This window comes from Suillus discolor (assembly GCF_016758755.1).
Source record: "Suillus discolor strain FC423 chromosome Unknown F5147scaffold_2, whole genome shotgun sequence".
Classification (NCBI taxonomy): domain Eukaryota; kingdom Fungi; phylum Basidiomycota; class Agaricomycetes; order Boletales; family Suillaceae; genus Suillus; species Suillus discolor.
Genome location: NW_024541249.1, coordinates 945,280 through 968,834, shown reverse-complemented (window position 1 = coordinate 968,834; position 23,555 = coordinate 945,280). Strand labels below are relative to the sequence as shown.

General features: G+C 48.0%; 9 protein-coding genes and 1 non-coding gene across 10 annotated transcripts; 6 read left to right on the top strand and 4 right to left on the bottom strand.

Annotated features, from left to right (window-relative positions):
* Positions 1-911: 911 nt before the first annotated feature.
* Positions 912-2,767, bottom strand: F5147DRAFT_122264 (uncharacterized protein). Its single transcript, XM_041428137.1, has 8 exons — positions 2,578-2,767; positions 2,409-2,522; positions 2,281-2,351; positions 1,689-2,229; positions 1,580-1,633; positions 1,464-1,526; positions 1,248-1,410; positions 912-1,202 (listed from the first exon to the last, which is right to left on the bottom strand). Exons 1-7 carry the CDS (start codon positions 2,672-2,674, stop codon positions 1,289-1,291), a joined length of 1,062 nt encoding a protein of 353 aa, XP_041299627.1. The 5' UTR covers positions 2,675-2,767; the 3' UTR covers positions 912-1,202; positions 1,248-1,288.
* A 96-nt stretch (positions 2,768-2,863) lies between these two features.
* On the top strand, positions 2,864-3,164 carry F5147DRAFT_564303 (uncharacterized protein; the record flags this gene model as incomplete). The annotated part of the gene is made up of 3 exons (XM_041430717.1): positions 2,864-2,970; positions 3,018-3,039; positions 3,099-3,164. 3 exons carry the CDS (start codon positions 2,864-2,866, stop codon positions 3,162-3,164), a joined length of 195 nt encoding a protein of 64 aa, XP_041299626.1.
* Positions 3,165-5,117: 1,953 nt separating this feature from the next.
* Positions 5,118-5,204, bottom strand: F5147DRAFT_t6. The gene has a single exon. It is a non-coding gene; the product is annotated as a tRNA-Tyr (tRNA).
* A 74-nt stretch (positions 5,205-5,278) lies between these two features.
* On the top strand, positions 5,279-6,224 carry F5147DRAFT_665450 (RNAse P Rpr2/Rpp21/SNM1 subunit domain-containing protein). The gene is made up of 4 exons (XM_041435110.1): positions 5,279-5,576; positions 5,626-5,708; positions 5,767-5,952; positions 5,985-6,224. Exons 1-4 carry the CDS (start codon positions 5,308-5,310, stop codon positions 6,056-6,058), a joined length of 612 nt encoding a protein of 203 aa, XP_041299625.1. The 5' UTR covers positions 5,279-5,307; the 3' UTR covers positions 6,059-6,224.
* F5147DRAFT_665447 (Metallo-dependent phosphatase-like protein) lies at positions 6,216-8,440 on the top strand. The gene is made up of 5 exons (XM_041435109.1): positions 6,216-6,604; positions 6,656-6,888; positions 6,968-7,060; positions 7,117-7,527; positions 7,586-8,440. Exons 1-5 carry the CDS (start codon positions 6,449-6,451, stop codon positions 8,307-8,309), a joined length of 1,617 nt encoding a protein of 538 aa, XP_041299624.1. The 5' UTR covers positions 6,216-6,448; the 3' UTR covers positions 8,310-8,440.
* Positions 8,441-9,795: 1,355 nt separating this feature from the next.
* Positions 9,796-11,790, top strand: F5147DRAFT_563773 (UTP-glucose-1-phosphate uridylyltransferase; the record flags this gene model as incomplete). Its single annotated transcript, XM_041430693.1, has 10 exons — positions 9,796-9,948; positions 9,995-10,074; positions 10,132-10,265; positions 10,314-10,713; positions 10,772-10,859; positions 10,907-10,994; positions 11,045-11,095; positions 11,145-11,564; positions 11,615-11,671; positions 11,726-11,790. 10 exons carry the CDS (start codon positions 9,796-9,798, stop codon positions 11,788-11,790), a joined length of 1,536 nt encoding a protein of 511 aa, XP_041299623.1.
* A 1,137-nt stretch (positions 11,791-12,927) lies between these two features.
* On the bottom strand, positions 12,928-15,362 carry F5147DRAFT_647680 (UTP-glucose-1-phosphate uridylyltransferase; the record flags this gene model as incomplete). Its single annotated transcript, XM_041433222.1, has 14 exons — positions 12,928-12,936; positions 12,993-13,021; positions 13,076-13,132; positions 13,189-13,306; positions 13,366-13,578; positions 13,627-13,715; positions 13,776-13,841; positions 13,874-13,961; positions 14,023-14,110; positions 14,163-14,562; positions 14,610-14,743; positions 14,805-14,881; positions 14,936-15,053; positions 15,343-15,362. The coding sequence occupies 14 exons, from the start codon at positions 15,360-15,362 to the stop codon at positions 12,928-12,930; spliced, it is 1,506 nt and encodes a 501-aa protein (XP_041299622.1).
* A 537-nt stretch (positions 15,363-15,899) lies between these two features.
* F5147DRAFT_665427 (ribosomal protein S8e/ribosomal biogenesis NSA2) lies at positions 15,900-17,095 on the top strand. The gene is made up of 6 exons (XM_041435108.1): positions 15,900-15,953; positions 16,031-16,269; positions 16,340-16,444; positions 16,501-16,606; positions 16,658-16,782; positions 16,837-17,095. Exons 1-6 carry the CDS (start codon positions 15,950-15,952, stop codon positions 16,888-16,890), a joined length of 633 nt encoding a protein of 210 aa, XP_041299621.1. The 5' UTR covers positions 15,900-15,949; the 3' UTR covers positions 16,891-17,095.
* A 121-nt stretch (positions 17,096-17,216) lies between these two features.
* On the top strand, positions 17,217-20,808 carry F5147DRAFT_122046 (uncharacterized protein). The gene is made up of 7 exons (XM_041428136.1): positions 17,217-17,546; positions 17,633-17,694; positions 17,755-17,817; positions 17,876-18,176; positions 18,244-18,358; positions 18,407-19,271; positions 19,328-20,808. Exons 1-7 carry the CDS (start codon positions 17,301-17,303, stop codon positions 20,784-20,786), a joined length of 3,111 nt encoding a protein of 1,036 aa, XP_041299620.1. The 5' UTR covers positions 17,217-17,300; the 3' UTR covers positions 20,787-20,808.
* A 413-nt stretch (positions 20,809-21,221) lies between these two features.
* F5147DRAFT_122032 (chaperonin Cpn60/TCP-1 family) lies at positions 21,222-23,541 on the bottom strand. The gene is made up of 9 exons (XM_041428135.1): positions 23,408-23,541; positions 23,302-23,353; positions 22,963-23,243; positions 22,751-22,913; positions 22,505-22,700; positions 22,196-22,456; positions 21,705-22,140; positions 21,534-21,652; positions 21,222-21,479 (listed from the first exon to the last, which is right to left on the bottom strand). Exons 1-9 carry the CDS (start codon positions 23,471-23,473, stop codon positions 21,395-21,397), a joined length of 1,659 nt encoding a protein of 552 aa, XP_041299619.1. The 5' UTR covers positions 23,474-23,541; the 3' UTR covers positions 21,222-21,394.
* Between the last annotated feature and the right edge of the window lie 14 nt (positions 23,542-23,555).

Genomic DNA, 23,555 nt, shown 5'->3' with positions numbered 1-23,555 from the left:
CATTATCAGATGATATCACGTGCTGGAATTCCATCAGATCGTCGGCTGGTTCAATAGGGTCATCGTTAGTGTCGACTTTGTTACGAGAGAGCGCAGCACCACGGGCAGGTGATGTATCCGATGCTTTGTCCAGGTCTGCAGCCACAGGTGCTTCCCCAGCATCTTTGGCCGAGTCATTGTCGCTATCCTGAACCTTTGACACAGAAACACGGGTGGCATCCGTGTGAAAAGCACCTCCTTGCACACCGTCTTTCTTGCTTCCAGCCGGGTCTGTAGTATTGGACATCTCATCAGGACCTGCAGAAGGTTTTGGTGTGGCAGTTGAAGGCAACGGCTCGGAAACCTTTTGTGTCGGCGGGGGTATTGAGCGCTGCTCGCTCTCGTCGTCTTCATCCCCTTCCTCTTCAGATGAATTGACCCAGCGCTGCGATAATCGACGGTATTTCCGCTCATTCTCGCCATCGTCTTCCACTTCCAGAGGCCCGATGTCGTCGCCTTCGTTCTCGGTGTCTGATTCATCCTCTTTCGACTCCAAGGTATCGATCAAGTTACGAAGCTTCATTGGCCCCGGACCTCGCATGATAGCGTCCAAATCAACGTCTTCGAGCGAACGCTGACCGGGGTCAGGTCCATGCTCCTCTTGTTCTTGTTCCAGTTCCTGAGCAATCTCGTCTTCTTCCTCCGAACTGCTTCCTTCGTCGCGGCTCTCCACAGTCACCTCTGAAAGTAGCGAGTGACTTGGCACAAGGGGCGTCCAAGAAGGTGGGGACTCCTTATCTGCTTTCGTAGTCTGTGATGGCTTCGCAGTATCTGCAGCGCCGCGTTTTGCGGAAGGCACTGCAGCGCTAGGGGACTTTAACAACGACTCCAAATCTTTGATAGTGACTTGATACTTCTTTGCCCCGGCTTTCCTCAATTCCTCAATTCTATTCTGTATCGCTTCCTGGCCTGCCAACACCGTTGGGCATTGATACAGGGGATGAAAGGAACCAGAGCAAGCATGGCAAAGCGGAATAGATGACACACCACCTTTCGTGGTCGTAATTACAGGGGGGGGCAGTGAAATGGACGGCTGGGAAGTGTTAACCGAATTCACCTCAGTATTGGTATTATTCTGTTTAGCCAACTCCTCCGAGGCACGTGCTATTGAATTCACAATGTCCTGAATATTTATTGGATTGACAATTGGGCCAGCTATTGATCTAGCATTGGTCAGACGGTGACCGCTGTCAGAATGAGTTACGCACCATCTGCATCAGAAGCCTTGGCTTTTGTTGCTTTGCTTTGCTTAGTCTTCTCTGTAGAACATTAGAAAGCGCGGGATCAATGTATGATACCACACACTTTCTTTCGGAGCTGGAGCTTCTGAAGCTCCCGCGATCGCAGCTTTCTTGCGGCCTTTTGTCGGAGCTGTGATAAAATCATTGATGACAAGGAACTTCTGACGACTCTCGAAGACGAACCGGGTGTCTCGGGAGCTGGTTCACTTTCAATTTCTTTACCCTTCACTTTGCCCTTCTTCTTTTCTGAAGGTGGTCAATCAAGATGCGTTTAATCAATATATACAACTCCTGCGTACTTTCAGGGCCAGCTGCGCTGTCAACTGCATCGTTCGCAGATTTCTCAACTCCAGCTTTTAGGATACAATTTTCAACATCCAGAAGTATGAAAAAGAAACATATACTTACCAGACTGAAGAGCCGACGATTTTGTGGCAATCTTCTTCGTCCCTGATGATTTCTTTGGCGGTTCTGAGAGACCAGAAGCCGGGACTGCATCATCACCTGATATTGGTAGGCTCGAGGTCTCCGTGGGCTTTTCGGTCTCCTTCGCTTTCTTTGTCTTCCTTGGTGGCTTCTCTACAGCATCCTTGGCCGTCCCAGCCTTCGCATTTTTTGGTTTCTTCTTCGGCGGTTCTCCATCAGTGGGGAGGGGCGCTTTGGTGCTTATCAAGACTTCGGACTTCGCAGAGGGCTTCAGTGACAATTCTGCTGGAGCACTGACTGACGCAGGTTCCGCAGAAGTTGGCGCAGTCTCCGTATGCTTAGTCACTGGGGGTTTATCTGTCTTCCGTTTCTTAGTCTTTGGTTCGGGTGCCACAGTCGTGTTGCCATCCTTAGGAGGCTGGTCATTATTGGCTTTACGTTTCTTCTTCGCTACGACCGTCTCAGAAGATTTTGACACAACTACCGTGCTGTCGGAAGATGTGTCCCCCTGTGCAGGAGGGGCCTGCTTAAACGGGTAAACACGAGCCAACTACACTTGAACCATTGGGCTTACTGATATCTCCACTGCCACATCAACCAACTTCATCAATCTTGCCCGCGCGGAGAACGCATCGAAATCATCATCTGGAGTAGAATGAGAGTCAGAGAAGAGGTGCCATACCGCAGAGCTGGCGCGTTTACCGTCATCCAAATCAATAACCTTGTCGCCACGCAGCTGCTTTAGCTTTACCGTCGAGTTTGACGGTAGCTGCAGTTTTCGCCGTACTACAGTTTGTATTTCTTCGAGAGATTGTTCTGTATATACTGCGATGAGTACAAAGCCACTTATAGTTAGTTATAGAGGGAGTACCCTTGAAAAGTCTATCAAAAGACCTATCTCCAACGAGATAAGTAATACTCGGGAGCGGTTCATCTTCTCGCTTTCGTTTTCCGCTGTTCACTTCCATTGCAGCAGGATTAACGAGCGACGCGATAGTGCGAGGCTTGGAGGTGTGGGCGTTGATAGGTGTCAAGCTTTTCTAGATGAGTGATTCACAAACAAATGCAAATACTACCCTCAACCCGGAACATTCATTATGGCTGGTGGAAGTCATCGTACGTGACGTTCAGCTCGTCCTCATTGTTGCGCTCACAATATGTCTGCAGCTTCAGGTTTTAACCCTCATCTTCCCGGGTTCAGATACCAGTTCCTTGCAAAAGCACTTGGAGCCACTATGTGGTTCTTCATTTTATATCGTGCTCGGTAAGTTCCAACACTATATCTGCAGTCGTATGCTAACTTCTTATCAGTGAGGACGGACCTAAGCTTCTTGTATTTATCCTTTTTCTCCTCTGAATGCTATTCCGTGTCTCTAACACATTGTTTTGCAGGGCCTCCGGCATCCATGGGAGGGCCACGGTCATGGCCACCACGATGAGCACTCAGAGCATCATTGACAATCTCGATAGAAATGTTGTAATCTTTTGGGTATTCGCTGATATATCCGTATTCTATTCGCACCATAGGACCTTTTCTTGTCCATCGTCTTTCGCCGTCAACACTCGATGACCACTAGAAGCGAATTCATTATCTGTGCTCCGAGATTTATATCTTAAAACCAATCTCTAGCCGATTGTTTCGTCCGTAGCTCATGAGCAGGGAAACAATTCACAGAGCTGTCGACGCTTCATGCTCGCAAGAACATGTACTAATAAAAATCCCTACCAGAACCAAATAGGTGCACAGTTGGCCATGTGTTTTAATTCGTGTGTAAGGTCCGTGTTCGCGATTTTCTAATTGTCTCATCGTGGTTGCGCAGCGTTCGTATTGCATCTCAGCAGATATATCACCAAGCTATCCCGCCGGTCTCTTTGTCATTACGCCTCCAACACGCCGGCTATTGTATGGGCTGATTTCTGGGCTGTTAACCTGATTGGCTCCACGTTGGCGAAGTCCCGATTGCAGTAGAACTGCGGGTTGCTCACGGCCGGGTCATCGGAAATGGGTATCGCGTAAAATACTACTTTGCATCGTTGTAAGCACTTGGAAATGACCAAATTTTCTTTGCCTAGTAGCTGCTTATTGACAATGTTTACTTAGTAGCTGGAGACATGTATGTCGATTATCATCATCCGAAAGTTGATACATACTATCCAGTCAAATAATCGAAGTTCGGGACTCGAAATCCACGCACAAATTACCCTTCTAAAATGACACCCAGTTTTCCCTCGAAATCTATCTGTGAACTCCTATCGTCGAGTTCCAGTCTCATCTGCATTATTTTTTCAAAAAAGAAGTTGTTCGAAGTGCTAGTGCTGGCAATTTCTCTCCAACGATCACGAGTGCATGGTTTTGCCACAGAAGTTACCCCACGTTCCTTATCCATAAGCTTCTTCTCTCATTGTCATCATCTCAGAGCTCCACCGCAGCCCTAACCACACTCTTAGAAATACCATTTGATTTTCTGTCTCCATCCGCGCTTCCTCCGCCAACATTGCATATAATACCACTGCCCCAGTCACGCGCTTGGCAGCAGTCAGCTTCGCGATCGAAACTTCTCACTTGGCAGAGGACTTCGATGAGGATGTTGCCGAGCTAAACAGAAAAGGCCGTCCGACCTCAGTAGTTCGTGCGATGTCCGTGTGCTTGGGAGCATCAAATACCGCTGCGTGTTGATCTGTTTTCCGTTTCATAATCGTTCAGCTGCCGCAGTCTCATCAGCATTTATCGAAGGCTGGCCCATTTGTGACTTTACGTTTGTTCTTAGTCACACTCATTTCTAAAGCATTCACCACGCTGGTGGAAGACGCAGCTCTATTTGTCACAGGAGGAGGTTGTTGGAACGGGTTTACACAAGCTAGCTAAATTCAAACCACGGCGCTCACTAAGATATCCACCTTCAACCGACTTCACGATTCGAATCAATGAACGTATCGGAATATCCGCCACTGCTTTAGCCTGATCGTTGAGTTCGACGACAGTTGCAGTTTTTTTGTTCGTTACACGTACATCATTTCTGTGAGAGTGTTTCTGTAAATCAGAATTGAGCTGAACACGATCCCATACAGAGACAGAAATAGTTTGGCCGGGTGTACCTTTGAAAACTCTGTCGAATTTGCTATCTCCGACGTAATACGTGATGATCACGACAATGGTACGGTCTATCAGGTCATACTGAGGGCTCTCGTTTTGCACTTCCCATTGTTATATAACTGTATTATTGGTTTAGATGATGCATCGGTGTCCACTCAAATACCACTGGACTCAGATCAGTGAAAAGAGATGTAGACACAAATACCCCTCCACGATGCTGTAAACATTAATTATCGTATACGTAGTAAGTTTGTTCTACATACTTGCGTTTGGCAAAATAACAGCTTGAAGTGACAAAAAGACACAAGACGCGATAGTCCGACCTGCCTGGCTCGAACAGGCGACCTCAAGATGATTTGTTTATCCATTACAGTCTCGCGCTCTTCCAACTGAGCTAAGGTCGGTTGATAGCCTTCACGTTATTTTATTTATAATGAAATGACGGCAGACACTCGTCAAGGCAAATATTTCGGCGCTTCAAAGCTACCCAACTGCTCAACTGGTCAAATGGGCAAACAGAACAAAGACGATATTCCCAACCCAAGTAGGGTTGGTAATCGCGATATTATCCAACGTCTCAACTTCCTCTACCAAGCCAGTGTTCTCCTCAATGGCATGACAGCTGGCCCCTCGCAGGTTCCGTCTAGCAATTGCGAGACTAGCCATATCCAAAACCCACCGAAAACCCGGCAAAAGAGGGTCGTGTCCACTGCGGATCTGTCTAGGAGTTACATAGACACGATGAAAGTTGTGGGGCAAAAAACGAATGTCAAGATGTGAGCACATGCATTTCGCACTTTCCATCGTAGAACTCATAGAAGGCAGTGATCCAACAGTCAAACGCGTTATATGCAAGGGGTGTCATATCGTGTTGATACCTGGAGCCTCCTCGATCTTACGGGTGAAGAGTGAGTGTCGAGTAAACATCGTTTTCGTACCTGCTTATCGAGTCGCGGTGATATCTAGATTCCAAATCGCACGGACACCTTGTTATTCACACTTGTAACTCGTGCAGGACATCACGGCGAATACCTGCGCCTCCAGTATTGGATGCGATTCATATGAATGATTTTGAATCCAGATCCACCACGATTGGCCAACCAGCTCCCGGTGCAACGACTGGAAGTACTTCAAGTTCCCGATCAGTACATCGTAGACCAAGAGGCCGTGCGTGGCCCATCTAGCGCCCCACTTTGCTCGAGACCTCGGTCATGTTATTTTCCGAGGGAACGAGAGGTTGCGAGATGCTATCTTATGATTTCAGACTTCACTTTATGACTTGTGTCTGTTCACACCGGAATCTTACCATCGATTAAGTACTAGCTGTTCAGCGCTGCAGCGTTTGTAACTACGTAGTCGCTGGCAAGTCGCTGGTACTACGTAATATTAATGACATAATACATTAGTCGCTCTTCTACTACTAATAGGCGCCACCGAGTGATTCCTCAGTAACTGGGCTCACAAGCTTAAATCGCACTTTCAATTGCAATTGGTTGTACGGCCCGTTCTTATTGGTCGTCGAACTCGGAAGTCTCTCACAAAATTTCTTGCAGTGCATATTATAACGAAGAAACAACAAGGAACAGCTTTTGCTCTCAATCGGTGTGAGTCAGAGCTTAGTGCCCGCTAGCTCGATCTATCGTTCGCCATGCCAGGTTATCTACGTAACTTGAACCTATGGCCTCCATCACACAACATGGTTGTGAACGGCCTTCGGGCAACCTGGATAATAGTCGTCCTTTGGTATGAGGTTTGCACGTTCGACCATGTCTTACATGATTGTCAGTGGCCCGATACCCACCAGGTGAAGTACTGTCATATGGTCTCAAGTTAATGCTTATGTGTCAATTGTCAGCCCGACGCACCAAATGCTCGTATCGCACGCGTATTAGTGGTAGCAGACCCTCAAATCGCTGACCACCGCTCGTATCCTAACCGCAACTTCCTGATGAAAGCCTTGGGCCAGTTCATCATTGATCTCAACCTCCGGAGGAGTTGGCACTCGACGATAAATAGAATGCAACCTCATGCCGTTGTTTTCCTGGGTGACCTCATGGACAACGGTCGTGCGACCATGTCGAATAGCGAGTATGTTTTCTCTAATTCATCGCTGCATTCAAGCGGCGGAACTTCAGCTTGCGACTGAGGTTGCTCGTTTACTCACAAGGTACAATCCATATGCTGCGCGATTCTTCGATATCTTCAATTTAAGAGATTTGTCTATACCGACATTTTTTCTTCCCGGTAATCATGACCTAGGGTGCGTCATGAATTCTGCATGTTTAGAGCAATCTTGTAAATCTTTTGGATCTCCAGACTCGGAGAAGAGTTTTCCTTTTCTCTTGAAGCTGCAACGAGGTACACCTCCCATTTTGGACCATTGAATCACAAGACTACTATTGGCAACCATACTGTTTTGTTCATCAATGCAATCGGCTTGGTCGAAGAAGACGTTGTCCGCGCAGACCGAGGGTATTCATATGACAACTGGCCTGCCGTAGCAGGAGGATCCGTCGAGTTCGTGAAGCGGTTTTCTGGGCATGAGCATGCCAGCCCGATTGTGCTATTCACGCACATCCCTCTTGCTCGACCCTTTGATGCAGACTGCGGTCCGCTGCGAGAACGGGGTACCATCCGCCAGGGGCATGGCCTTGGGTACCAGAACACCCTGTCTAATGAAGCATCGCAATTCCTGCTTCGCTCGCTCGGACCATCCCTTATATTCAGGTTCGTTGTCCCCCTGTTTCGCACGCAGACCGATTACTGAAGATAGTTACATATCCAGTGGTGATGATCACGACTACTGTGAATATTCACACCCCTTGCCTTTTCCATCCGCTTCTGGGTCGACCGCAGCCCGAGAAATCACAGTGAAATCGTTTTCAATGGCAATGGGAATACATCAACCAGGATTTCAACTTCTCTCATTGATTTCAAGAGTCCCTGTAATGGAGACCCTGACACAATTGCCAAATTCACCGCCTTCGCTTCTGGATACACCTTGTTTCCTCCCGGACCAGCTCGGTATCTATCTGAATATCTACCTCCCTTTCATTTTACTCTCGGTGCTTAGCCTTCTCGCGTTTAATGCTCACCGAACTCTTGCCGGGGGCAACAAACACACACACCGCCAGCCCGAGGTTTCTCCTCTGCCCAAGTATTCCGAACGCAGCCCCAGTCGTAGAAATAATGATTATGAGTTATATCAACGTTCGCTCGGACAAAGTGTCAGCGAAGATAGCGACGAGGATCCAATGCTACCTCTCCCTGTGACTAAGCCTGCAGGGCCGGCGTACTCCAACAAATTCCGCGGCAGATCCTCGTCTTCATTGGTCTTCTATCTTCCAGGGCGGCGAAGACGCATATCACTGTCCCTGCCGTGCTCAAAGGCAAACCGCAGAGTGCACGAGGTAGGGCTCCTTCGCGGCTTTTTCAGTGATATGGTGGATGTGGCGTGGCCTCCTCTTCTGGCGTTTTGCATTGCGGCATGGTGTACAACGCACGTCTGAGGTGGGATGATGCTCGTCGCTAGGTGATACCCTGATAGTGAAGCGTGGTTTACGACTTATGTGTAAAAGTTGAGCAACTGATTACTTGGAACTATAGACGTCGGTCTCATTTCTTAGAGCCAACTTGAGGCAAACTTTACCCTGCAATATGCAAATGGTACCGTAATCTCCGAACTGACAGGCGTGGTCATTCCTACGAATGACGAGCATGCATGAAAGGGACAGGATGCGGCAATCAAGCCAGACTTCCATTTTGAATGACAGAACATGCGCGCCCCGAAGATAGTCATGTACCTGACAAAAGGTTTTTGACCGTCCTGAAGGCACTTTATGTTGTCCAAGATCACCTGAACTAGCGCGGGAACGGTGGCTGAGCCAAAAATGGGACATAATTGGCTTGGCTTGCCTAAGGCACGAAAAGGCAACAAGGGACGATGGCAAGAAAATATATGGAGACAGGTAAGGAAGGTCCCGACAAGGCACCCTAGTCGTTGATAAGATGGCGTATGCACACTTTAAGGAACGTTAGCATTGTGTTGAAAAGTACGGCTACTCCGATACTTGGCCCTTCCGTGATGCATATACGTACACACTGACGTTGTGAGAATTGATCCGCAAAGTGAACAGGGAATCTGAGTCAACTGGTTCAAATTTATTTGACAGGTGAGCTTACAGCGCTTGACCGGCGTTGCCTCAGGCTTGTCTAGCAAAGAGAATCTTGACACATATTATTGGGCGAATATGGCAAAGTTATTGAGGTTTTGGTCGGATGAGCTCGGGTTGGGAACGGGTTTAGCGCTGTGAATCAGCCCAGCTGTGATGGCACTGCCTGGATGGATAAGGGATACGTAGTACGTAGTACCACTAGCACAAACACCGGAGAAGGGATCTGATGATCCGACAGGTGGCTAAATATGTTCTAGAGCTTTAGACACCCCGATATGTAAAAGTTGTCTGAAAAGTTAGTTGTGTTCGTTATAAAAGCCAGGTTCAGGGAGGTTGTCCCAGCAACTTGGGAGTATCCATTTTGCGGCGAGACGCGGGGTCCCTTTATCGATTTTATGCAAGCACGTTCGTCCCCAACTTCATATAACGACCTCTACCGTCCTCTGAAATTGCTTGGTCTACAGCCAATCCATCATTCAACTTCCCCTCCAACGCCTTCCTCACCCTTAGCAAAATTTTCTATTACTAGTAGAGAGTTCAACGAACGACGACCCAGTCAAAGAAAATCGTTGTGTGAGCTCATACCGGAGGAGCAGAACGTTCTCGGTTCGGACTTGTCCGCGCCCCGTCTCCACAACAATCTTGACCTCAGTTCAGAACTTTATAAACGACACCACAAACCAAGGAGTCTCCTCATACGAGCTCAAACAGAACCCTACTTGTCCACAACAACCACAAGGCCGATACACGTCATCCCAAGTTCAAAGTATGTTCTTTTATTTTACGTCCCATGCATATCTTAAATACACATCCTAGAACGATGGCGACTTTATCTCCCCGTGACAATCTCAACGCTCGCGTTAAAGGCAGCAGTCATATCGATTTCAAAACAGCCACAACCGGTGTTGCAGCAAAGTCAATGCGTAATGAAATCAGCCATTTGGTGAGCACTTGCGATGAACATGCCAAGAAGGTAAGCTCCACATACCCTACACGTGTCCGCCATCTCTGATGCGCAGCAGGCATTTGACACCGAAATGCAATCATTCTTCTATCTGTTTACTCGCTATCTTTCAGAACGCGCAAAAAGCGTGGATCTGTGCGTCACTTCCTTTTTGGCCAAATATATCATATTCAAACAATTTCTTCTTATCAGAGACTGGGATCGCATCAAGTCCCCCGCCGATGACCAGATTGTGGCCTATGACAGTTTATCTCAACCCCATGACCACAATAACCTTAATAAACTTGCTGTGCTTAAAGTAAATGGTGGTCTTGGCACTTCCATGGGTATGTTCCACGTTGTGGGTTCCAACACGTCCTTTTGATGGTTAATAGGCATGACTGGTGCGAAGAGCGCACTGGAAGTCAAGGATGACATGACTTTCCTCGACCTCACCGTGCGCCAGATTGAGCACCTCAATACGAGCAACCGCGTCGATGTTCCACTTATTCTCATGACGTCTTTCAACACCCACGAGGACACCTTGCGTATCATTAAGAAGTACGCAAATCAACAACTCCGCATCACGACATTCAATCAGTCCCGATACCCCCGGATCTTTAAGGAAAGCTTGCTTCCCTGCCCAAAGCGTGCCGACGATGACAAGAAGCACTGGTATCCTCCCGGCCATGGTGACTTGTACAATGCGTTGCTGTACTCTGGTGTATTGGACCAATTGCTTGCTGAGGGCAAAGAATACCTTTTCGTCTCCAACTCAGACAACTTGGGCGCAGTGTCAGTACCAAAGAGGTGTTCGCGTTGCGCCGTGTTTAACTGATGGGCTTGGTTCTAGTGTCGATGAAAAGATTCTTCAACACATGATCGACTCTCAAGCAGAATTCTTGATGGAAGTCACTGACAAGACAAAGGCCGACATCAAGGTACGTACCTGGATCGATACATTGATAGGTCTCTCATTCTCCAACAGGGTGGTACTCTCATTGACTACCAGGGATCAATTCGCCTTCTTGAGATCGCGCAAGTTCCATCAGAACACGTCGAGGACTTCAAGTCTGGTTGGTTCACGAGCTTGCCCCTATACTTCCACTTCTGACGTGATATCTAGTGCGCAAATTCAAGATCTTCAACACCAACAACTTGTGGATCAACCTCAAAGGTACCGGCGTTTAGTCATTCATTTTCGTACATTATTAATTTCTTTTCAGCACTCAAGCGCATCATGGAGACTGAGGGCATGGAGCTCGAGATTATCATTAATCCGAAGATGAACGAAGATGGCCAACCAGTTGTCCAGCTCGAGACTGCCGCCGGTGCCGCTATTAAGCACTTCAAGAACGGCCACGGCATCAACGTCCCACGATCGCGCTTCTTGCCGGTTAAATCATGTTCCGACTTGCTTCTCATCAAGAGTGATATTTATTCGCTGCAACACGGACAGCTCGTTCTCAATGAGAGCCGAATGTTCGAGACCACACCTGTGATCAAGCTCGGCGACCACTTCAAGAAGATTCAGCAGTTCCAAAAACGCTTCAAGAAGATTCCCAAGATTATCGAGCTCGATCACTTGACTGTCACAGGTGATGTGAATTTCGGTCGAAATGTGACACTTCGCGGTACTGTAATCAGTAAGTCTAGGCTGGCTGATCTGATAGGAGTTGCTGATAAAATCTCGTAGTCGTTGCCAATGAGGGACAGCGTATCGATATCCCTGATGGCTGTATTCTCGAGAACAGTACGTCTTTCTGCGTTCCGTACCTCCTGATCTCACATTTCTGCTTGCTCGCAGGGTTACTGTCTGGAAACTTGAACATGATCGTTAGTGATGCACTAGGTTTCCTGAGTTGCTGCTGATGGCTCTTTTCTTTTGCAGGAGTTGTAATAAGAAACCTCACAACAACGCACGGACCAATACATAGATAGCATATTCCTTTTTATCTTACTGTTTTTCTGTTTGTTCTTTTCTCGCTCTTGCATGATTTTGTTGTTCAACATGTCTTTGTACTGTCTTTCTATCGTGGACAACGAGCTCGCGATGGCTTTTGGCTCCATGATAGTATAGTGTTTACCCAACTACTTTTACTTTTGCAGCAATCTGACTTAGTGTTTTCCTTTATCAGTGGAGCCTAAACCCATCACGTGCCGCAAAGCTGCGCTAATTTTTTCCTTGACTCGGTACTTTCATTCGACCTTGACCGAAGTCCGGTTCACATGGACCATGGTCAGCTGAAAACTAGAATCTTTGGTGAGCACATCGGCTAGCCGAAGAACGGGGCCGAACTGATATGCTCGATGTTGGGGCATGCCGATTGATGAAGATGAAAGCACTAGTAGGGGAGCACGTCGGGGCCGAGTTGATGTGGGGTACGCTAATTGACGACGTTCAGTACTAGCACTGAACTGTTTATTGTGGCGGAACGGGGCCGAGCCGATATGTTTAAAGTTGGGTTATGCAGATTGGAACGTGGCCTAGCGGTGCATGATTGGACCACCTGGAGTAAATCGCACGAGGCACGATGCAATGTGGTGTCGTGGCGCAACTTGGCACCGTTACGCTATCTGACGTCAACAAAAGGTTATGAATAGCGTTCGAGCGAGTTTACAACTTGAGAAGTGCCGCCTGTATCGGCATCAACGTTCAACCTTGACTAGCTTGATTTGCCATGGGAGAACAAAATGGAGTTTGAATTCGTGACACGTATTGTTACACTGAGGACTTGTCTTCTTGTCCGTAGCTACTGGCAGATGACAGATTGAAAGAACTAGATGTGAGAATATGAGGGGAAGGATATGATATCCTCTACGCGCTGACGACTTCCCCACAAGGCGCAAGTTGTCCTGGTTTTATCGATGCGAAGAGCTCTAGTCTTCGCATCCGAGATACGCGGATACATCATTCTACGTCAGGATTAAGAGTCCGTACGTCATCGAATCAAGAGTTCCTCTCAGAAACCTTGTCAAGGTAACATACAATGTAACTTGGATAATAGATCAAAGTTCCTACACAAAAATTAACAGTGAGTCAAGTTGAAGTGCGAAGACTTGAATGGCCTCACCGTCATATTGAGATTCCCAGAAACTAGACCTGTAAAGTGTCATCAGCCTCTATGACATCACTAAGTAATCTGACACTGCTTACGATTCTCTAGCACGCATCCATCTGGAATATCAATCCTCTGACCTTCGTTCGCCACCACTATGATAAAATTTCTAGCCACATTCAACAAATGCAGAGAAAATATGGGTGCCCACCTATCACAGTACCACGGAGCGTAACCCCTCGACCAAAATGGACGTCGCCCGTTACCGTAAGATGATCCAAGTCGATGATGTTAGGGATCTTCTTAAATCGTGGCTGGAAATCAGTTATCTGACCATGCATCGCGCCCATTAGCAAAATAATGATTCCAGCTCCAAGGATGCTCCAACCTTTTTGAAGTGGTCACCCAGCTTGATGACCGGGACGCTGCCGAACATCCTACTCTCGCTCATATCCAGGCGGCCATTTTGCAATGAGTATATATCGCTCTTGATGAGCAACAGATCAGAGCAGGATTTCACGGGTAGGAAGCGTGAACGGGGAACGTTGATGCCATGGGCGTTATTGAAATGTTTGATAGCTGCACCTGCAGCAGTCTCCAGCTGCTACTAGTCAGAGATCGCGTATCGCATTCCAAACGGACAACAAACCTGGATCACTGCTTGTCCGTTGTCAGTCATCTTCGGATTGATGATGATGTCCAGGTCTATGCCACCTCCATCCATGATCCGCTTCAATGCTGGAAAATAAGCCATCAATACGATCGTCCCACTTGAATGAATAAATCTCTAATAAATACCTCTGAGATTGATCCATAGGTTATTCGTGTTGAATATTTTGAATTTGCGGACTTGCGCATGATGAGCTGAATGATAAGTCAAGGAAGATGTATACTACCTGATTTGAAGTCGTCAGCATGGTCTGGAGGTACCTGGGCAATTTCCAGAAGTCTTATGGAAGAATCGTACTCGATGAGAGTACCGCCCTATAAATGAAACATCAACACATCAACAACCACCTCAAGGAGCTTTAGATATAGACCGAACCTTAATGTCTGCCTTGGTCTTATCAGTGACCTCCATTAAGAATTCGGCATCGCTATCAATCATATGCTGGAGGATACGTTGGTCGACCCTGTAAAAATATTGAGCTACTCATTTGACTCATCAGCGATGTGAAGACTTACACAGCCCCAAGATTGTCGGAGTTTGAGACAAACAAATACTCTTTGCCTTCAGCAAGAAGACGATCGAGCACGCCAGTATGCACCAGCGACTCGTACAAATCACCATGGCCTGGAGGATACCAGTGTTTCTTGTCGTCCGATGCATACTTGGGACAAGGCTGCAACGTCTCCTTCCATATCCTGGGATACCGCGACTGATTGAACGTAGTTATGCTGATGCGTTGGGACACGTATTTTTTAATGATACGTAATGTATCATCATGTGTATTGAAGGATGTCATAAGGATGAGCGGCACGTCGACCTTGTGTGTTGTATTCAAGTACTCGACCTGTTGCACGATGAGGTCCAAGAAAGTCAGCCCGTCCTTGACTTCGAGAGCACTTTTCGCACCACTGATGCCTTTAGAATACGTAAGCATAAATGTGGGGGGAATTCAAGGATCATACCCATAGAGGTCCCAAGACCCCCATTGACTTTTAGAACGGCCAACTTGGACAGGCCTTCTGGACCAGTAATCTGTGGAAGGTGACTGTAAGGAATGACCTGCTTGTCATTGGGCGATTTAATGCGATCCCAGTCACTTATTGTCACTGCATTAATTACACGAAAAGGGGAAAAGAAAATAATGCTGCAGGGCTTACAGTTGCTCTCGGTTTTCCTTTTCTGCGAGATAACGGGCATGCAGCTTCGAAAATGACTGCATTTCTACATCAAATGCCTATGATCATACGTCAGAATACAGGCGTGATCAGAAAACTAGAACAGGTTTCACCTTCCTAACTGCCGGATCCGCAGTGCGGACTAGTCGGCTAAGGTCATTTTGAGTGCTTTTGGCCAACGCAGATCGTTCATTCGCTCGAACAGCCTTGCGGTAACGAAATCGTCGGAAGCTGGCTGTCTTGAATAAAGTCATATAAAAACGGACACAGAACAACGAGAGGGGAAACGGGGGCCATAAACATGGAGTAGGAGCACATAGATATACACGCCAAGATGGACACGCCTGTTCAATGAGGCCTCGAGATAAGCGCATGGTATGCGTCATTCAGCCGTCCTACGAGCCTATGATTGCTCGGGTTTGCACAAAAATGACAGATTGGGCGACGGGCGAAAAAGGGGCTCGTTGCATATGCCCGTTGATGAACGTTATTTCATATCGGGGATCCACAAAATACTTACCCTGAGAACGAGTTGGACATGGGCACGGGGCGTGCGTGCGAAGCGTGCAAGCCTAGTAGTAAAGGCAGCGTATGTCTAGCATCTCAATTGTATTTACACGTCATAAGCAAATCGGTTTCACGACAAACAATACAGATGAACAAGAATTTACTAGGACCCACCGAGTTAAATAAGCGACGCCTACTAAAATGCACGGATCAGTCTAATATATTATGGCACGCACCCAGCTGATTATGCGACTGGCTGCTAACCGGGCTTGCTGATGGAATATCTAGGAGTACGCCCTCCGATTTGATGGTGCCATTCAGACCTGTAGAAAAGGTGGCAGAGATCACATCACGTTCGCGCTGGAGGGGTGAATCAACGCCACGGGAAGTTCATGTCCAGACATGCCGTATCATAATCGCAAATGCATGGTGGGCTAGCAACCTACTGCTGGTGTGTTAGTAGCTGGTAGCAGTACAAAGCGTACAAACTTGATGTAAGCAAAGCCAAATTCAAGTTCGGCATTTGCCGATCTGAGTACGAATAAGCAAACCTTAATTTTCAGTACTATCATCAAAACATCGACTCGACTACACGACTCCCATCCTCAAGGCTATCCGACATGGGTTAGTGCTGGTCTTCCGATATACTAACACATATGTTTTTATCCTATGCTAATGATATCAAACTACTATTTATGCAGGTATTTCTCGCTCGTCCCGGCACAAACGTTCGGCAACCGGTGCCCAGCGCGCCTACTATCGCAAGAAGAGAAAATTCGAGCTCGGTCGTCAGCCTGCTAGCACCAAGCTTGGTGCCAAGCGTGTTCACACTGTGCGCGTCCGTGGTGGTAACACCAAGTACCGTGCCCTCCGTCTTGACACAGGTAACTTCGCATGGGCATCTGAGCATGTCACAAGAAAGACTAGGCTTATCAGTGTTGTAAGTACCCTTGATACCGCATACAGTTTAATATAATACAAATTGCATGCATGACTGATACCCAATTTAGGTTTACAACGCATCCAACAATGAGCTCGTCCGCACCAATACCTTGGTGAAGGGCGCTATCATTCAGATCGACGCTACCCCTTTCAGGCAGTGGTATGAGTCCCACGTGCGTACCTACCAGAAGTTCATCCCTTGTACCCTACTAATTTATGTAAATAACAGTACGCCCAACCCATCAGCAAGAAGGGTGCTGCTGCAAAGACTGCCACCGCGGAGGAGGGAAAAAAATCTAACCATCTTCAACGTATCATTGCGGAGAGGAAGCAGAGTAAGAATGCCGTTTTATCTTTCGCATTGTATAATTCATTGCCCATCTCAGATGCTAAAATTGACCCCCTTCTCGAGTCTCAGTTTGCTGCTGGCCGTCTTTATGCTTGCATTTCAAGCAGACCTGGACAGTCCGGTCGTAGTGACGGCTACATTCTGGAGGGCAAGGAGCTAGAGGTTTGTCTTACTGCTCGAAGGAATTATGTATCGCTTACTCACCTTCATAAATAGTTCTACGTCAGGAAGCTCCGGTCAGGCAAACAGAAGCACGCGCACAACGCATAAATGCTATCTCCTTCATTTCCCTAGGGATTTACCCCTTGATTTGTCTCTGAGCATACATAAGATCACGAGGACATGGCGAAAATATGGGAAATCTTTAGTATTATAGTGTATGACGACCATGCCATCTTATCATATGCTCTGTCCAATCAACGCAATCCATGTCCTCACTACATGCTTCTCGAAAGATAACCACGTTCTAACTTCTGACCTAAAGCATATTAAATTGTTCCCGAGAAGTGGGTTTAAGCTGACATAATCACAGTGAGGTTAGTGCCGTAATTATCGCGCCAGCAATTGCAGTGCTTTCGCCTTGTTCCTTTTCCCTTCCGTTCGCGTCATTGCTGTCCTCGTCCAGTCTGTGCTTTTTTTCTTTTTGTGTCCCGAACGCGTAAATTTTCGGTTACCGTTCAATGGCGCCAGCGTCCGCGACTGCGACCGCCAATGGCTCTTCCACACGAGCCAGAGGGACAGTTCTCATATGGCGTCCTACCAAAATCATGAACATGGGTGACCTTTCCAAGGATGATGACTTCCTTAGCCATCTGCTAGTCGAGAAACTTGGAACAGGCACAGTCCCATTGCTCGTTCATAAGATGGATCCATCTCGAAGACTCCCAAAGACCAATGCCGAGGATCTCATGCAAATCGTTAGACGCGTGAGTATACCCTTAGCTCGCTTCGTATGCACGCAACTAATTATTCCCTGGACGCGCGTATGGTGTCATACATCATCGTGTCGTAGTTGGTTGCAAGTAAGCTTGGTGCTCAGAATGCTGTCCGACAAGCCGTAGACGACCTCCTCGCGTTCGTCTAATTTCTGTGTTGTATATGTTTACCAGACATTCAGGGACGATCATTCTTTAGTCTGCCTTCTGTTCGTTACTACCTCAAGCCCTACACGCAGAAGCAGATTAATGCTTTCGCCACGTGTGTGCAATCAGGTTTCGTATCAATGTCTTGCTCCTGAAACTCCATTTTACCACAGACACGCCTCGCGATACTTTGAGCTCTACAACCCTGCAGGGTGCATAGAAATTGCTCACACGTCTAGATACTCTCACAGGACAGGAAAGTCAGAGTTATGCATCCTCGCTACGCGCTCCTTAGCCCCTGGAGTGGTAATTATTGAGCTGAAGGGATCAATGGCACATCTTTCGAAGGAGGAAGACAAAGAACTCAAGCGCACCGACCTGAGAAATATCGATATCAGGAGGGACTTTAGTGTCATCCATTCACGTCAAATGAAGAAGAACCATCTATTTTTGGGGCCCGCCCGATTCGTGAACGTAAGTTGTGACGGTCTATGCCTTTTTACTTCTGTTTGGTTATTCACATTGATATTGACTTATGCAGCATGATTGTGATAACAATTGCGAGCTTTTTCGCGAAGGTAAGTATATCACATTTCGCACTCTTCGGGCTATCTCCGTGGGCGAAGAGATTACTGCGCATTACGGCGATGGTTATTGTGCGTATCCGTTATTCGGTCAGTCTCCATGGCTCACATACGCCACAGTTGGAGGCAGGAATCGACACTGCCTCTGTGAAACTTGCGAGAAGAACGGCAGGGGAGGCTACGCTCCGGATCATTTCGATGGCGATGTTGATTCGGGCGGTGAACAAGATGCCGAAGCATCGGAAGACGACGCTGAGGTGGATGCCGTGACAGTTGCTGATGTCAACGAGCGTAGGACGCGACGTGGCGTTTACGCCATCATTCAAGAGGAAGATTCTGACTCTGAGGAGAGCGACGACGACGATAAGGAGGGCGAAAAACCACTTGCGAACGCCCCTGATGCTTCTGGGGAAGATGAAGTGGATATGGAGCTAGGTGGGGAAGCTTCTCTCTTGCCGGCCAATGATGCAATAGTTGCCACGCCTAATCCGGATGTTCAGCCATCACGTATGACATCGTTGAGCGCCGAAGGATCAGCATCTTCCAATAAAGGGAAAGCGCAGGAAAAGCCCGTCATTTCCACTCGACGACAGACACGGGAATCGTCCAGCAAATATTCTACTCCCGCCCCCCATGATACTTTGCACAATCTCTCGTCTCGCCTCAGGAGTCAAAATCTTCGGGATAGCGTGTCTATCACGCCTAGTAGGAGCAAAGGAAGGGAGGCGGACAAGACTCAAGTCAAGGAAGAGTCTGAGGCAAGAGTTCTCCGAGCGCGCCCTTCCGCAGTCGGGGAAAAGTTAGATCTGATTGGGCCCCCGAAGCGCGAGATTCCTCGTGGTTCAGATGGACGTCCGCTGCCAACGTGCGTGACGTGCTTGAATGTCTTGCCTGTGATTTCCGTGGATTCCAAAGTGGTCTGGGGCCTGAATTTGGACTCCCCGCGGAAAGGCAAGAAGTCCAAACAAAAACAAGAGTGTCCAAGGTGATTCTGCTGATATCCTATGGTTTATTTGTGCTGATGGGGTTCTTTTGCACCAGATGTATGCGTCACGCCGCCATATATGGTCAGCCATGGCCAGCTCGCCTTCCAAGTCAAGCTGTTATTGCTCCATCTCGCGATGACGTCGAAGCCAGCTCCTCGCGGCGCCCTCCTCAGAAGACTACCCCTGCTGTGGAACGCAAACATGTGCCTCCCGTCGTCGAGCGGCCTCTGAAGAAGCGCAAAGTTGATGACGGACCTCGCGGAGGGATGTTAGTCAAGGCAAAGGAGCTTTTCGGGCTACCGAAGAGAAAAAGGGGGCGGCCACGCAAGTACCCTCTTCCTGAAGAAGAGCTACCGAAACGGAAAAGAGGTCGACCCCGTAAATATCCTGTTCCTGAGGTGTCACTCCGATCTCAGCCTTCCTCACCTCCTAAGCCTCCATTGACTCCGTCTGCACCCGTGATCAAGCTTTCTGCTCCTCCATCAAGCATCAAAAATAGCGATCATTCCCCTTCTTCATCACGCAGTCATACCAGGCCAAAGGCTTTGGCGGTGCAATCACAACCTCGAGACTCTAACGGCCGTTTTGGCAAGAAATCTACGACAAACGGAAGATTTGTCCGAAAGAAGTTTGGTCATTTTCAGAACCTGACACGCACAGAAAGGCTTTTCCGCAGAAATATTAAGGTCACGCAGTGGCTCGCTGGCAGGCATGAAGAAGATGAGATGGACGACGAAGAAGCAGACTCACAAGACTGGGATCAAGCGAATGATCCAGAGACCCTTCGTACTGGCAAACGAGCGGCATCATTCCCACCTGAAGGCTCGGCACCGCTAACGAAGAAGCCCCGACAGCTCCCCAGTCCATTCGGGGGAAATGATGAAGTATTGGATTACAGCCCTTCTGTACCCTCCGGGCCCTCGGCTTATAAATTCAAAGGGGTGGGTAGTAGTCTTCTATATCATCCCAACCCGACAAATTACGCTCGCCGGAAGTGGGCACCATGCCCTGATGATATGTCCCAGGATGAAGAGGACAGTGGTCCCTCTCTTCCAACGCTGGAAAGTGACAGTGTTGGTCCTGTCACACCTGATGATCAGACGCCGTTACCTATAGCTGGTCCGTCGCAGCTTGAGCATACAGTCGCGGAAAAATTAGCCCAGCGAGCTAGTTGGCGAGGGCCTGTGCACAATAGCGTTCTAACCTTCCGGCCATCTCCAGTCAATTTTGCCAGACGTCGTTGGTCCTCAATATCCAAGTTGCCCCTTGACTCTGGTCCAGGGACTCGCCGCAGCGAGCGGCTGAACCCAAAGGCTTCCTTCTGTGGAGAAGACAGTTCCACGAAAGTTTCTAGCGTAGATGGACTGCATGCGATTCCCACTGTTGGTTCACGATCAAGCGCTCGCGTTTCGTCCATGTCGGAGAATATGTATATAGAAGGTGGTGCAATTCCTCGTGCCGGGTCCTACACACCATCATTTGACGACGTACGTACATCTACTTCTTATACTTAGAATTGCACATGAACAATTTACAGCTGGGCGAGCAGTTTCCGATCTTAGATGTGCACCGCCGCACTTCTTTTCCGGATGATGGTACAGTTGACTCGGCCAATTCTGACGACGATCGAGTTGTCGAAGGGCTTCTTTCTGAAAGCAAGGAGGCTCATACCGGCGTTGTAAATGAGGAGCAATTCTCTCATCTCCGTGTCACATATACGGCTAAACTTCCTGCCCCAGTACCCTGGAAGAACGCTCGTGGAACACCCATGTCTCATTATTTACGCAAATCCGCTTCATTTCACGCCGACGACGAACCATCCTCTCCCACTCGTTTCATTGATGCAGGTTGGGAGTCTGACTGCTCTCACTCAACAACAGCTTCACTAATTGCTAGGGCGGAGTCTGGGTTGTGCGGACACTGTTAAACTTAATATTAAACTAAATTATGTGGTCCCGTCCACCCCCGAAATTGGTTAGCTCGTTACTTGTATCAACTACAGTAGCATTTTGTAATTCTCGTCCATACGCCTCATACAAATGCCATTCTCTGCCACCACATATCGAGTGCGTATTCTAACGGTACAGTAAGGCACGTTGTACCCACAATTCACAGCACTTCTTCACGACTGCCCATCTGGCTTCAATGAACTCCGGCCCGCCCGCAAGATTTCGTCTGTAGAAAGGAGGTTCACTGCGATCACAGAACTAAGATTTCGGTCTCAGCAGCCATTCTTCTGATGGAAAAGTATATCGACTTACCATGAATGTAACATCTGCCTCTTCACCCTGTAGTTATCCCAGATGCCTTCCACAGTCGGATCAAACGGCTCCCCTGATTGTAAATCGATACCAACCGTATTTCCCTCCGCTTGTTCGTCCTATTTCGATCAATGTAAGCAAATTAAATACAAACGGAATGATATCGCGAACCTGCAGTGCCACCACCACATCCTGGACGTCAAAGCCTCCGTTTTGCGCAAGAGTCTTTGGAATGATCAATAATGCGTCTGCATACGCTTGCACGCCCATTTTAACGCGGCCTTTGGCAGCTTTCTTTACAGGACCACTCAAATGACCTGCGCATGCAACCTCGAAGGCTCCCGCACCGGGAATGACAACCTCGTCCTCGAGTGCATTTTTGACGGCACGAAGACCGTCCCGTAAAGCATCCTGAATTTGTTGGATCGTGTGCGCATTTGGACCCTTGACAAGGAGCGTGACACTCTTGGGTTCCTTAACCTCTTCCACGAAAGTGTACTTCTCTTCGCCTAGAGTGTGCTCATAAACTAGACCCGCCCAGCCGAGAATATCTGGGGTTAGATCGTCTACGGAATTTTGCGCAACACCTCCGCAAATGAGCTGCAGGCTAAGATACGACCGCAATCAGAGTAATATCTTTTGCGCAGCGCTGAAGACATTACCGTTCCATATTACGTCGCTTAGCACGACGCAAAGCGAAAATGCCATTCTTTGCAAGAATATCGAGACTAAGTGGATCAATGCCTTTTTGATTGATAACGACAAAGTTTTTGGGCTTTTCGCTGCCGCCAACAGCTTGATCGCACACGAGATTCTTAAGTTCTACGATCTTCTTCACTTTGGCGTCTACGAAACGCCGCTCAGATTCAATGAGCTTTTCACGTTGCTCGGCAGACGAATAGAAGAAGCCAGAATTAACCTCTCTAAGCTTTTGTGAGTTTAGAGTTGAAATGCAGTGCTGAAGAACGTACGTCTTTTCGTACTCTAAGCTGACGTTCAATGTTAGAATGAATGCATTCTCGACGCGTTTGGGCATGTCCGGATGCCTGGCACCGTGATCCATGACCAAACCACGCACAAGCTGAGTTTCTGACGCTGTGCGGTGTTGCATCTTCATAATTTCCACCATGTGCAGATCTATTGGGTCGCGATACTGATCTTTTGCTTCTGTATGAGAATTTAGCAAGAGGACCCTTTTGTTTACATGAAAGGCGTGCCTTTGGGGGGTGCTGGTGGCCTGATGGTGAGCACAGCATCTACCACATCTGCAGCGAGTTGCTTCGCTAACGAGGCATGCAGCTTGGTGGCAAGCGAAGTGTGTGCGACGTTGATCAGAGTTGGCCTATCCAATTTGGATGGCAGCTTGAACGTGTCAAGGAACTAGACGCGTCCATCAGGAGTGTAGATACATGCAGATGCGGAAACCAACCACTAAAGCCTCTTTCTTCGCGAGATCGAATCCTTCCCCTATGACGGTTGGATGTACGCCTTCAGATATGTAACGATCGGCTTGCTTCAGCAACTCTCCAACCAGTAGAACTACTGAAGTAGTTCCGTCACCAACTTGATCATCTTGAGCGACCGCAGTTCGAGCGATCATAGCGGCTGTCGGGTTTTGTATTTGCATCTCGGATAGCAACACTTTACCATCCTTGGTCATTTTGATCTGACCAGAGCCGTCCACAAGCATTTTTAGAGTACCTCTTGGACCTGAAATGGTATCCGATCGGAACAGAACGGTCGCTCAAGAAGTGATACTAATCCTTACCGAGATTACCCTTCACTACGTTAGCAAGACCCATCGCGCCATTGGTGTTGACCTAGTAAAGCGATGCATGAAATTGGAACAGCGAAAACCAGGACACGCGACTTACCTGCAAGGCAGCAGCGCGTCTGACGCTCTCTGCCTTTGGATTGATCAATTCTATCGAGGAGGACATGATGGAAAGAGCAATAGAATTACGCGAACCCAGTAAAGTCAAGCAGATTTGGAAGTTGGTAAACGAGCCTCCGACGGATAGC